The sequence below is a fragment of the Diabrotica virgifera genome, chromosome 2 (assembly GCF_917563875.1).
Source record: "Diabrotica virgifera virgifera chromosome 2, PGI_DIABVI_V3a".
NCBI classification, from domain to species: Eukaryota; Metazoa; Arthropoda; class Insecta; order Coleoptera; family Chrysomelidae; genus Diabrotica; species Diabrotica virgifera.
Genome location: NC_065444.1, coordinates 162,587,897 through 162,602,942, shown reverse-complemented (window position 1 = coordinate 162,602,942; position 15,046 = coordinate 162,587,897). Strand labels below are relative to the sequence as shown.

Sequence of the window (15,046 nt, the reverse complement as noted above, 5' to 3'; positions counted from 1 at the left end):
GATGAACCTTACACAAACAAAGATGAGTTCTTTGCTAAAGTTAACGACGAAATTACGAAAATTGGAAATAGAAGAGAATTGATAGTTATGGGAGACCTGAACAGTAGAGTAGGTCGTAAAGTAGATAATAAGGTGGTAGGTCCCTACGGAGAAATAAACCAGAATGATAATGGTGAGAGGCTAATTGAAATATGTGAAAACCATCAATTAAAAATAACCAATGGATTTTTTAAACATAGAGATGTACACAAGTACACCTGGACCCAAACTACAAGAAATTTAAAATCAATTATAGACTATATCATCACAAAACAAAATACTAATATGCAAGTACAGGACACAAGAGCATACAGAGGAATAACATGTGGTTCAGATCATTATGTCGTAAAATCAAAAGTAACCTGTCCATTTAGATATAAAATAACACATAATCAAACAAATTGTCAACCCCAACCAGAAGAAACTTTGGAAAAAAGAAGTTATAATTTGGATAGTTTGACCCAAGAGAGTACAAGAATACTATATCAACAAAGACTGGATGGCAAACTAATGAATATAACTGAAACATCAACAGTAGAGGAGGTATATGGAAACGTAGTCGTTAGCGTTAAAAAAGCTGCAGAAGAAGCACTCGGCTTTAACACTCAAAGAAAAAGTGAAAAACTATGGTGGAACAAAGAAATAGAAGCACTCGTAGAAGAGAAAAAGCAAGCGTATATTAGATGGCTGAGCAGTAAACAACAAAAAGATAGAGATGAATACCTGGAACTCAAAAGAATAACAAGAAGAACAACAGTAAAAGCAAAAAGAGAAATGTGGGATAAGAAGTGTCAGGAAATTAATACCTACCTGGGAGGCAGAAAATGTACAGAAACATGGAAGTTCCTCAATAAAATAAGAACTAACGAAAGGAAGAGCACAAACATTCAATTAATATCCACACAAAAATGGGAAAAGTACTATGGGGAACTACTGACAGAAAATAGGGACGAATACTTAACTCAATCACCAACAGAGGTTAACATTGAAGGAGAAGATATAACAATACAAGTGACAGAAATTATAAAAGCTATAAAAGAACTGAAAAACGGTAGGTCTCCAGGACCAGGCGATATCCCAGCCGAACTAATAAAATGTGGATCACAAAAATTGTTTGAAACCGTCACTTGGTGCATAAATCAATTTATAAATGGTTCTCCCATACCCGACGAGTGGAAAATTGCTTATATTTCGTCGATCCATAAGAAAGGAGATAAGCTTAAATGTGAAAACTATAGAGGGATATCAGTGACTAGTACATTCAGCCGTTTGTATGGACGAATAATTAGAGACCGCATTGAGAAGGAGTACAAAGACCAAGAGGAAGAAGAACAATCCGGTTTTCGAACAGGAAGAAGCTGTACTGATAATATCTTCTGCCTCAAACAACTAATAGAAAAAAAATTAAGCACAAATCAAGAAGCCCACCTCATGTTTATTGACTTGCAGAAGGCGTACGATACAGTTCCTGTAAACAAACTCTGGAACGTGTTACGACAGACGAATATTAGTGTCACCTTAATAAAAGCCTTAAGAAATTTGTATGAAGGGTCAACATCACAAATAAAAACTGGAAACAGATTATCGCAAAGCTTCCTGGTTAATAAAGGTCTACGTCAGGGGTGTTGTGTATCACCGACCTTATTTAAAATATATGTTGCAAAAGCATTGAAAGAGTGGAAACGAAAATGCAGAGGCATGGGCGTAGACCTTGGAGAGATTTGCTTATATACATTGCAGTTTGCTGATGACCAGGTTGTTATAGCAAACGATAAAGATGATTTAGAGTACATGGCAAGGAAATTACAAGAAGAATATAGAAAGTGGGGACTAGAAATTAATACAGAAAAAACAAAATACCTGCCAATAGGTACCGAACTATCGAACATCACATTAGAAAATAATGAAATCATCATGCCCTGCGACCATTACACATATCTAGGAATCGTTTTTGACACAACGGGGAAAGATGATGAAGAAATAAAGAGAAGAATAACACAATCCAGAAAAACAATAGGTTGTCTAAACAGCGTACTGTGGAATCATGAAATAGGAAAAAGAAGAAAACACAATATCTACGAATCTCTTATTAAAAGCAGTCTATTGTACGGAGCAGAAACTTGGCGGATAACCGAAAACAACAGAAGAAAACTGGAGGCAGTAGAAATGGACGCTTTTAGAAGATCAGTAGGAGTGTCACGCAGAGAGAGAATACGTAATGATGAGATAAGACAGCGAATGGGGGTTGACGGCTCTCTAACAACAGACATAGAAAGAAAACAGCTGATATGGTACGGACACGTCCAGAGGATGGATAACTCAAGACTCCCTAAAATAATTATGCAATGGGTACCACCAAACCGCAGAAAGAGAGGAAGACCCAAGAAATCTTGGAGAGAGGGAGTAACGAAGGCGATGAGCGCAAGAGATCTTAGAGAGGGTCAATGGGATGATAGAGTGTCATGGAAATTAGGCATCGGACAACGTCGCAAGACGTTTTAAAACCGATTGATAGATAGATACTTGTATATTTATCAGTCAACGCTCATAGCCTAAACAAATTATAGAAAAGATGCCATTTTGGAAAAGTTGTTTAGCAGTTATTTTAGCTGGAATCGAATCTTAAAGATTGCATATTATTAGTAATATCGATTTTAAATAATTTATTAATAATAATGAATTAATAACATCAATTTAAATATCTTTGATTTAAAAGCATTTATACTTCTTATCTTCACTTATCTTTTTTATGTATCAGTTTATCTTCTTTTTTATATAAATTTTAATTAACTTTAATTTAACCTCTTTTGAGCTTTTTGCATTCAGTATTTACACAAATATTTTGTTTATTTTTCAAAACTTGAGGATAGTATGAAGACAGTATGAAAACATTGAGGATATGGCAACGGCGTCATTTTCAAATTTAGATCCAGAACAAACAGGTCACAGAACACTAATTTCGCTGGTTAATGCGGGGTTGCCACCACCTCAATAAACGCGTGAAATAGAAGTTAGAGATTTCGATTTAAACTGATTAAGATACGAGTTACAGAATACCAATCCAAACACAAAAATGATGCGATAGATATCAAACATTCCGATTTCGGGTAATTACGATTCGACTTGGTCATTTCTATTCGATTTGTTAAAAGTTACAGAATAGGGCTGATTATTGTGTATATCTTTAATTAACATTAATAGAAATCTTCAAATATTATTTCTACGCGTATATAATAAAATATGTCTAGCGGCTTTAATTCCAGTGTACTCGGCAAAATGATTCTAAAAATGAACACACCTACCGGCTAAATATTTCGTGTTGGTATCATAATATGACGTCACGGACTATGACGCGGATGTCGTGCAACGGCAAGTATATTAGACGGAGTATATAGGAGTAATACTAATAGAAAAATAAAAATGTATACCATTTTTATTCAATTGCAATGCGACGGCAAAACTGTCTTATTTTTCACTTAGTACATAGAGCGCAAACCAAACTGAATAGAAATGGTATACATTTTTATTTTTCTATTAGTATTACTTTATAGGTTCTTTACCCGTTTAAGGTTTACTTAAGGGTTCTTTACCCGAGCGTCATTAATACGTGGCGAGATAAAACACATATTTGATACCTCAAATTTTAACCCGTGATTCCCAGTAGGCTCGGGTTCGATTCCCGGCATCGAAAATCCTTTTGGTTTTTAAAATTGGCATTTTGATTTGAAAAATAATAAACAAAAAACTAAGTGTTCAATCTAATAGCACAATTGAAAATGGTTATCCATTTTTGATGAAAAATAATAATTGTTTTTAAAATACTTTTTTATATTGTTTCGTATAAGTAATAAAAACGTGGTATTATAAAAAGGTCTTTTTTATAAAAGTAATTATTTTTATTATTAATTTTCCTGGTCTTTTTTCATTTTATGTCCCGGTTTTGGGCCAGCTGACACATGTTTTGTTAATAACCTTTAAAACAACTGACTATATATAGAAAAAACAGCCATGCAAAAATGCTCCGGTCAAATTTGACGCTTCCTCCTGGACTATTATTTATTGACTAAGAGCCGGTATAGGTGAAATTTGCTTATCATTTTAGGCACGATAAGAGCCTATAACTTAAATACTAGAATCTAAAAGAAAACGTATAAACACTGTGCCGTCACTTTTTAGTGGGACATACGTCGACAGTGTCGCATCAAACTTTGCACTTATGGACGGGATAAATAAATTAAAAGGTACCCTCCCTAACTACCAGAATTCAATTTTTTTCATTGTTTTAAGTTCTATGTGATTAAAAAATAAGACTCACCGTAATTTTAACCCACCACCCCCTTCCCCACGATCAAAAGCTTCATTTTTCGTTTTAATTTTTTTTAGGTGGCATGCAATCAATTTTAAAATTTCAAAAAATTCACATGCATAGTTGAGATTTTTACAAAACATAACTATTTTTATAGACCCGTAGGTTGAGTGTACATAACCTCAATTTTTTTTTTGGAAAAAATCGTATAACTTTTTGTTTAGGATGGCTGCAGTTTTATTTTTTTAAATCTTGTGTATTTTATCAAATTTTCTAAATTTTATATTTGTAAATATATTGTATATTTCTAAATATAATTGTATATTTCTAAATTTTTCAGATTTTTCCGATCGTTCGCAACCTTCAAAAATTCAGAAAATTGTTTTTTTTTTATTGAACGTGTTTCTCCCATTTGTAAATGTTGTAAAAGACTCATTTACTTTTATTTACATAAAACCTGTAAAAAACATTGATTTGATCTATTTTGAAGTCTATAAAATAGAGAAAATTCCCGCAGAACCCCATAAACACAACAGTTTGCTAACTAGAGTCGCCATCTAACAGTCGTCATGTAGACACACATCTACTGGCTTTGCAACCCACGTTATGGGAGAGTCATGCTGTGCCCAAGGTCCTAATTATTTATAAATATTATCCATCCTATGGTATTTTAAGCAAGTATGCGATTATAACATATTTTTATAACATTTAAAGGGTTCTGACCCTGGTATTTCTTTGGTGGCTCAGCTTGCAATTAACCAATCCTTAACACTGATGATGATTTTTTTTAAATCGAAAACCTTCTGTCATGTAGGCCTTAAAGGGATTTAAATAAAAAAAATTATACCTTTTACAAAGGATTTTTCATTAAATTTTTATCACTTTTTTCTTTGACATTTTACCTCTGTTTATGCCAAATTTCATGTCAATCCAAGCTGTTGGATATTTTATCATGGAGTACCTGTATTTTACGGCAGTTCATATTGATTAATAGCATAGGGGAGTGCATATAGATTTTCACTTCGGAAAAAATCAAACAAGATAGAACTTTTTGTAATTTCATTAAGAAATGTTTAATAAACATATCAAAAAGTTCTACTCGAGAAGTGGGTGCTTCATTTTTTATTAAACAAATGAACTACGAAGTTTGATGTTTTTTTCAATAACTAAAATATAAATTTTAGAACAAAACTGACTTGACCATTGAAAAGTTCAGAAAATTTTACAAAAAAAACCTTATATAAAGAATTTTCTAAAATGAAATCTGTATCTTCTATAATTTTTTATTTATAACGCTAAAGTCACCCTTCTCACAAACATTGGCGATTGGCGATTCTCATAAACTAGCTTACGGCGAAGTGCACGGTTGAGTTATTTTAATGTAATTCTTTAATAATGGATCAAATGAAATTTTACAAACTGAACCTAAAAGAAGAATAATTAAGCTATATTATGGTTATAATAAAAATAAAATGTATGGGCATAAGTACGGTGGGGGCGGAAAGTGAGCCTTACATGAATTTTGTTTAAAAATGATTTAAAAATGTGTAACTAATACAATTTTTCTTATAAAACTCTCAATTTTGCACAACTTACCTTTCAAGCATCCTACTAAATCATGTTTTATTCAAATAAAATCTCAAAAATTTAATTCAAATGATATGACGTCTTAAAAAATGTAATTTTTGAAATCTTCGTAGTTTTATAGAATTACCACCACTTTACGACGGTATTACTCAAGTTTGAACAGATCTATTACAGTTTTATAAGTGTTTTTTTAAGCTTAGGATGTAATCTTTAAAACGCACTAAATTATTTTACTTTAGAAATTAACCCTTAATTTGGATTTGTATCTTATAGGCTATGTCATTTTCAAATATTCAAATTGTCCTATCTCTTAAATTATTTACTCACTATTGTCTGTTAATTGTGTTGCCCACACGTCTACTAAACTCAAAAAGCTAATAGTACTGCCATATATAGTGATCATTCAAAGTTAGTCACAATTGTTTATAAGATAGTTGCCTAGTGAACGCCGATTAGAAAAAGTCTGGTAAGTTTTATTCAGTATTAGTGTAAAAATAAGTATTTAGTTTTAATACAGCAGGTGAAGTTGTAGTATGATGATGTGTTGTGCTCATACATATATGAATATTTATATATAAATATCCAAAAGTGACAATACCGAACCATTTTTTAAGCTGTATCCTATAATCTACTTTGCCAAAGATACAGCATAAAGGAGCATTTTTGTTTTGTATCCTATAATCTACTTTGCCAAAGATATAGCTTAACGGCCCTTTTTTGTTATGTATCTTATAGTTTACTTTGGCATATATTCAGTATTGTGAAATATTTTTGTTTTGTACCTATCCCACACTTCATTTTCAATAATTACATTAGTAGAATTTGTTTATGTTGTTCTGAAGCTATTTTCTTGTGGCATTTTTACAATTTTAACTATTTAATGGGAAATAAGCCACAATATTATTAAAAAAATAATTTTTATTAACGTTTCGACGCCCAAATCGGGTGCCGTTGTCAAAATACAAAATACTACTAACATAAATTTTTGTTTATGTTAGTAGTATTTTGTATTTTGACAACGGCACCCGATTTGGGCGTCGAAACGTTAATAAAAATCATTTTTTTAATAATATTGTGGCTTATTTCCCATTAAATAGTTTAAATTAGAATTTGTTTTAATGAAACTTTTCAAAATGAATTCATTTAGTTTTATAAGTATAGTGTTTCTTTGGTTTCAGCGAAATACCAATATGACATCATCAAGGTCCGAAAAAATTTTGGCATTACTTCCACTACCTTCATCTGATATGGATGATTCAAGCGATGAAGAAATTGAAAGTTATACTAAACTATCTAGAACTCAAAGTTCTGAAACCGATGAAAGTTCTGAATTCGAAAGTTTACCTTCTGAAGTTCAAGAGATTTTTGATACATTATCAGATACAGATCTATTAGAGTTGATTGTCAACAATACAAACCTTTATTCCATTCAGCAAACATTCAAGTCGATAAGCGTTACTAAAGATGAGATAAGTGACTTCATAGCGATACAGATTTTGATGGGTATAGTAGCTATGCCATTATACTTGGACTACTGGAGTGTAAACTTTAGATACGATAAAATATCAGAAATAGTGTCCCTCAAACAATGTCGAGAAAATTCGCCGGTATATTCACTTCGCTAATAACGATCATATAAACAACGATCAGTACTACCGATCTCGCCCAGTTTTGGACATAAATGGTGAGAAGAAATTGTTGTATTATAGAAGAAGAAAAACGCCAGAGTATGGACGAGATGATTGTCCCTTATAAAGAGAAAGATGCTGGTTGTTCTTGCTCTAACACAATCAATGAAATCACCGGCGCTCTGTGTTATCTATGTCGATAATTTCTTTTCAAGTTTTGATTTGTTTTACATTCTTCGCCATGATTATGGAATTTTAGCCCTGGGAACAATGAGAAAGGATCGATTAAAAAATTGTGTTTTAGAAGATGATAAATCTCTGAAGAAAAAAGGAGGAGGGTCGTTTTGTTGAAGAAGTGACAACATTTAATAAAATAAATGTTGTGAAATGGTTTGGCAACAAAACTGTTTTCCTTGCTATTACATATATATCTTCTAGACCTGTCCAAACAATTAAAAGGTATGATAAAAGTCAGCGAGAAAAAATTGAAATCCCTTGTCCCTTTTTCATAAAACAATACAATTCTTACATGGGTGGAGTAGATGTGATGGACATGCTGGTAAGCCTTTACAGAATTCCCATAAAAACTCGTCGCTGGTACCTCTCCATATATACACAAATGAGATATTTGTATAAATAACGCATGGATTCTGTATAGAAGGGATAAAAATATTTCACAACACACGTCCAAAGATTATACTCTCAAATATTTTAGACAGTTCATAGCATTGGCTCTAAGCTCTAAGAGCAAAGGGCCGAAAAAATAAGAGAGTGTTTGCCGAGCGAAACGAAGAAATTAAAAAAAAATAAAAAGTGTGTTCTGCCGAGACCATCAGAGGAAATACGATTAGATAAAGTTGATCATTTTCCTATTTATGATACCAAAGGCAGGTACAGGTATTGCAAATCAGGAGAGACACACTGGTCATGTTCAAAATGTTCTCTTAGATTGTGTTTAGTAAAGGATAGAAATTGTTTTAAATCTTTTCATAATTGCACATAAGTAAGTTTTACAACAGTTTTGTTTGTTTTTGACTAGAATGAAAAATTAATATCTTACTTTATTACTTTTTGCTTCCATTTTTTATCAAAAAACTAGTTTTAACACTTTCAGTTTCTTCTTTTTTTGTGAGGTTTCACCTACAATCTTAGATTATGTCTCTTATAAGATACATAATAAACTTTTGCAATAAATTCGGATATTTGACTATGTATCTTGTGGGATACACTCCATATCTCCTTTATTTATAAAAATAATAATATAAAAATGGTCAAAATGCCTTCTGATATACCATATCACACTACCTAAACAACAATTTCACAAAAATTACTGTTACATTAAGACTTGCCAAATTAAGGGTTAACTAAACTATTTCTTTTTGAGAAAATTAAGAAAGATAACAAAAATGTAATACAAAAACCGAAAATTACCAGCTAAAAAAATGTTTATATAAATGATCAAAACTTTTTTCTGGAAAACTTACCTAAAATACATTTAATAATAAACTTCAACAATAATAAATATTCAGCAAAAAAATTTTTTTTTAGCTCTTATACAGTATGTCTGCGTAACTTGGAACCTATTGCTAACTTTTTTATTATCAGTTTTACGAAAAAAAGTAATTTTTTAAAATACTCTGCATTGTATATAATCTAAGATGCAATCATCAAATATCAAATTTAATGAATTTTATACGAGGTATGTCAAAAAATATGAATTTCACTCAAGAGTAAAGTATCGTTAAATTTCACAATATCGAAAATTGTTATTAAGAAAAGTTGTTTGGAATTAAAAAATTTGTTTTAGTGTTCAATTACATCCTTCTAATTAAAATATTGCGAATAATAAAGGCATTTAACTCTTAAGAAAAATTCATATTTTTTACATACCTCGTATAAAATTAAAAAAGTTTAATATCTGATGGTTGTATCTTAGATTTTAGACTAGGGAGAGCATTTTATGAAGAATAACTTTTTTTCGTAAAAGTGATAATAAAATATTTATCATAATTGTAATAAAATGATGAGTATCCGTAATTTGAGAAAAAATTGAAAAAATTTTTCGATTAGAATAATGTAATTGTATATTTAAACATAGTTTTTAATTTCAAACAACTTTTCATAATAGCATTTTTTGATATTCTGAAATATAAAGGTACTTTACTCTTTAACGAAATTCATATTTTTGACATAACTCGTATAAAATTGATAAAATTTGATATCTGATGGTTGAGTATTAGATTTTTGACTATCCAGAGCATTTTATGAAAAATAACTTTTTTCGTAAAATTGACAATAAAAAAGTTTTCCATGTGGTTCCTAGCTACGCAGACATACTGTATAAGACCTTCTGTATAAGAATTTTCAAATTGCAATGCCATATTCGGATTCAGTATAATCAAAAACAAAATAGAAACATATTTGATCAAAGTAAAATGATGAATTTAACGATATTTTTAAAATTATTAATACAAAATAATTGTTATTGTTTAAACAATTAATAAACAATTAGCGGCCAAATCCACGAGTAGAACTTTTTACTTTAACATGTATATAAAACTAACAAAAAGAGTTTTAGAAAAATATAAGCTTGTTTGAATTTTTCCGAAACAATGCATGTTTTCATTCTAATTGCACTCCCCTAGCAAAGCTGATTTCATATTGTTAAATTCACTCCATTTTTCAGAACTCTCAAGACAACCTCAAAACTACACAATTCAAAGCCAAACCACCGACAGTGCTGTATAAAAAACCTTTTGAACCAAAAAGATCTGATAAACCTATGATAGAAATGGCCGAGTTCAATCTTCATACAGATGTCAGAGCTAAAGAACGAGAACATTTCGAGCACTATATCAAGGACAAGGAAAATAAGTTGGTAGAAATTAAACAACGTGAAGAAATGATGCGAAAGCAGGAAGAGGAAGAAGAAATTATGAGGGCTCGTAAAGAAGCTGAATTTAAAGCGCAAGAAATTCGACGATATAAAGAATTGAACATCATACCAGTCAAAGAAGTTACTGAGCCAGTATCTCCCAAATTTTTGACCAATAAGTTAAAAAATAATTCCGCAAACAAAGAAAATACTATGTCCAAGGCTGATTAGTTGATATTTGATCTAAACATTTATTTGAAACTGGTAAATAACTGTGAAATATTGTTTGTATATGGGATTTAACCACAATTATTTGTAATACAATTTTTTTAATGTTTCGATTTTCACTCCTGAAATCGTTTTCAAAAAAGATTCATATACAATAAGGAGTTATTTAACGTATGATGTTTATTAATTGGGGTTTTGTTTTGACCAATTTGTCAGGTGACTTACTGACTTAGTTGACCTCGATCTTGTAGGCGAATGGCCATGTTTTGGGTTAAGAACCCCGAGAGTGGTGTATTTTCCGGTTGATGTCAAATTCTGATTTTAGTGTATTTATGTAGTATCTACAGTCGGAAAAATGAAAGAAATCCCATGAACGATCACATCAATCACTTATTTTGTATTTGCTGTCTTATTCTATAAATAACAAACGTTTGTTATAGAAAGAGATAGCAAATACAAAATAAGTGATTGATGTGATCGTCCACAAACGTTTGTTATAGAAAAAGATAGCAAATACAAAATAAGTGATTGATGTGATGGTCCATGGGTATTCTTTCATTTTTACGACTGTATAAATTGTAACAATGTAGAAAAATGTCAAATTAGCCAAAACAAAGCGCCAATTAATAAATTTCACAGGCTAAATAACTCCTTATTGTATGTTAATCTTTTTTGAAAAGATTTCTGGAGTGGAAATCGAAACGTTAAAAACAAACGCAAAATTTAATTTTTATTACAAGCAATTATGGTTTAACAGGTTAAGTGCAACCAATTCGGTGAACAAAAGACAAAATCTTGTAAATTGCTCAGGAGTACCAGAGCTATATATTATCTTTATTTATTGTCATAGAACGATTTTACAAATACCATTCGGTTTCTCGTGGGACAACCAAGATATTCATCATCATCATTAATGGCGTTACAACTCTTCGTGAGTCTTTGCCGCTTTACTATTGCCTTCCATGTTTGTCGGTCCTGTGCCACTATTTTCCATTGTCTCACTTCCATTTTCCCCAGATCTTCGCCCATCTAGCCTTTCCCAAAATACATTGTTTATAAAGCGATTGTCGTTACTGCGTATCACATGCAGCGCCCATCTGAGACTATATTTTCCTTTCCGAAGAGATACTCTGGTTACTGTATCTGTGCTTCCATTCGTTTATCACGTTGTCTCTGCAAGGGCCATATTATATCATTCGAAGGATTTTACGTTCCCACGCCAGCAATTTATTTACTTCTATTTTTGTTTAGCGTTCATGTTTCGCTTCAATATGCGACTACTGGTCGTATTATGGTCTTATACACTAAGCGCCAAAATTAACGCACCACCTTAAAAATGTGACATTTTTAATGTCTCATATTTCCTAAACCTGTCGTCCGATTTTAGTGATTTTTTTTAATATGTTATAGCTTTATTCTTAAAGAATATCGATGTAATAATATTGTTGCTAAACAGATAAGTGTCATTGTATACCGGGTGTAACAATGATAGTGTGTTTTTTCCTCAAAGTTTGGAACATCCTGTGGAATATTCTAGCGTATATAAAATATTGAAATTAAAACTCAACTGTAACCTTAAGCTATATTAACGTTTTGCTTTTTGATTCATTCGCTTATGTTGGATAATAAAAAAGTTAGCAACGTTTTTCATCAATACAGGGTGTTTCTAAATAAGTGCGACAAACTTTAAGGGGTAATTCTGCATGAAAAAATAATGACCGTTTGCTTTATAAACATATGTCCGCAAATGCTTCGTTTCCGAGATACGGGATGTTGAATTTTTTCTTACAAACTGACGATTTATTTATGGCTCTAAAACCGGTTGAGATATGCAAATGAAATTTGACAGGTTTTAAGAGGTAGTTATTGGGCATTTTTTGGCATACAATTAGGAATTTTATATTCACCATTGGCGTGCATACGGGTAATATGACCGGGTAATATGACCCGTATGCACGCCAATGGTGAATATAAAATTCTTAGTCGTACGTCAAAAAATGCGCAATAACTACCTCTTAAAACCTACTAACTTTCATTTGCATATCTCAACCGGTTTTAGAGCAATAAATAAATCGTCAGTTTGTAAGAAAAAATTTAACATCCCGTATCTCGGAAACGAAGCATTTGCGGACACATGTTTATAAAGTAAACGGTCATTATTTTTTCATGCAGAATTACCCCTTAAAGTTTGTCGCACTTATTTAGAAACACCCTGTATTGATGAAGAACGTTGCTAGTTGTTAAAGTATCTAACTTTTTTATTATCCAACGTAATCAAATAAATCAAAAAGCGAAATGTTAAGACAGCTTAAGGCTACAGTTGAGTTTTAATTTCAATATTTTATATACGCTAGAATCAATTACTTTTAATAGTAATAATTGTAATAAAAGTAATTGATTAAAAAATGCCACAAGAAAATAGCTTCAGAACAACATACGCTAGAATATTCCACAGGGTGTTCCAAACTTTGAGGAAAATACACAATATCATTGTTACACCCGGTATACGATGACACTTATCTGTTTAGCAACAATATTCTTACATCGATATGCTTGAAGAATAAAGCTACATATAACATAAAAAAAATAACTAAAATCGGACAACAGGTTTAGGAAATATGAGACATTAAAAATGTCCCATTTTTAAGGCGGTGCGTTAATTTTGACGCTTAGTGTATATCTGGATTTTTGCACCTCTGAGATAAGCTTTGACTTCATTAGATGTTGCATTGCAAAGAAACATGTTTTCTGCCATTCGCGATTCATCTTCTCGATCTATTTTGTTGTCAATGGTGATTGTTGCTCCTAGATATTTAAATTCTTTAACCACTTCGAAGATATGGTATATCGTTTATAGTAATATTTTGCCTTATTTGCAGTCGTTCTTGTTTTGAGACGGCCGTGTATTATGTTTTGTCTTCATTTATTTTTAGACCGATATTTAGTGCAGCTTCTTCGAAGCTCGAGAAAATATTCTTAAATTCTGATGTTGATTGTGCCACTGCATCTACGTCATCGGCAAAGACAAGTACGATTTTTGCTCCCCGAGCAGCTATGTCTGTTATATCCTCATGGTTTTCTTCCAGTTGGGACTTCTTCTCATACCAGCCTTAATGTTCTTTGGTCAGAATCTCTTCTGAGGTGTACTGCCCATTGGAGTCTTCTGCATTTTATTTCTTTCATGATGTTGGCGTCTGGGTCTGGGTATAGTTCTTCCAGCTCTGTGTTAGTTCTTATCCTATATTATTCTTCTGCATCATCAAGCACAGGCCCAAAGATCTTTCTTAGGATTTTCCTTTCCCAAACACATAGTCTCTCTTCGTTTGTCTTTGTTATCGTCCACGTTTCGCTTCCATATATCACTACGGATTGTATGATTGTTTTATGTACCGGGTGTCCCAATAAGAATGGCTCTCGGCCATATCTCAGGAACCGTTTATAGTACAACTTTGAGAAAAAAATATTTATAACAAAAGTTGCCTCGGGAACACCCTGGAAATTATTTTCATAATTGTACGTTCACCGCTAGAGAGCGCAATTGAATATTAAAAATTAAAAAATCAAAATTTTACAAAATTTGTCTAAGAAAGGGCACTGGAAATCCGATCATCGTATTCTTCATAAAATTCTGCGCATATTTGATTTCACAAGTTTAAGTATACCTTTGCAAATAAGAGGTGGGGGTGAGTGGGAACCTTGTTATGAAAAAAAAGTCCGGTTTTGCTAAATCGAATTTTGCAAACTTGGTCTTGTTGAAAACAGCTCTTTTTCATCAATGTAAGAGTTATAATTTCGAAACAGCCTATTAACGGCCAGTTTCACAATCTGCGGTTAACCCTAGCGGTGAACTAACCTTTGCCCACAGTCTAACTGACAGATGCTGTTTCACAACCACAGATTCAATCATGGTTAGTTGACCGTAAGTTTTGTTTTATTTTTCTTATGTTGGTAGGAAATTATGGACAATGATCACCAGAAATAACATTTTTATGGAGAATTATCAGATCAGCTGATCAGTCAGATGAGTTTTGATTAATATTTATTAGGATAAATTCAATAAATTGTCATATTTCTTTAGGACTATTTGTTGTATATATTGTTTAGGGATTTTATATTGAGTTGTGGAGTTTATTTTGCAGACTAAGGAAAAATAAATGTATGTATATGTGTGGTTAGGATATTCACTGCGAGATTTCATTTGGTTTCTGGGGAATTTGGTTTTCTGGTTTCATTTGTATAATCATATTTTTAATGTTGATTCTTGCTATCTTGCCTTAAAAATTCATATATTTTAACATATCTCCTATGGGATTAATAAAATTTGATATGTGATGGTTGAATCTTAGATTTTGGACCATATAAATTAGTATGCAGAACTTTTTT

General features: G+C 31.7%; 1 protein-coding gene across 1 annotated transcript in view; it reads left to right on the top strand.

Moving 5' to 3' along the window:
• LOC114330701 (targeting protein for Xklp2 homolog) overlaps positions 1–12,514 on the top strand; it is a 95,414-nt gene extending 82,900 nt beyond the window's left edge. Inside the window, exon 8 of the mRNA XM_050644057.1 lies at positions 10,247–12,514. Within this exon, the coding sequence (XP_050500014.1) occupies positions 10,247–10,666 (420 nt within the window). The 3' untranslated portion in view covers positions 10,667–12,514. The remainder of the gene's footprint in view (positions 1–10,246) is intronic.
• Positions 12,515–15,046: the final 2,532 nt, after the last annotated feature.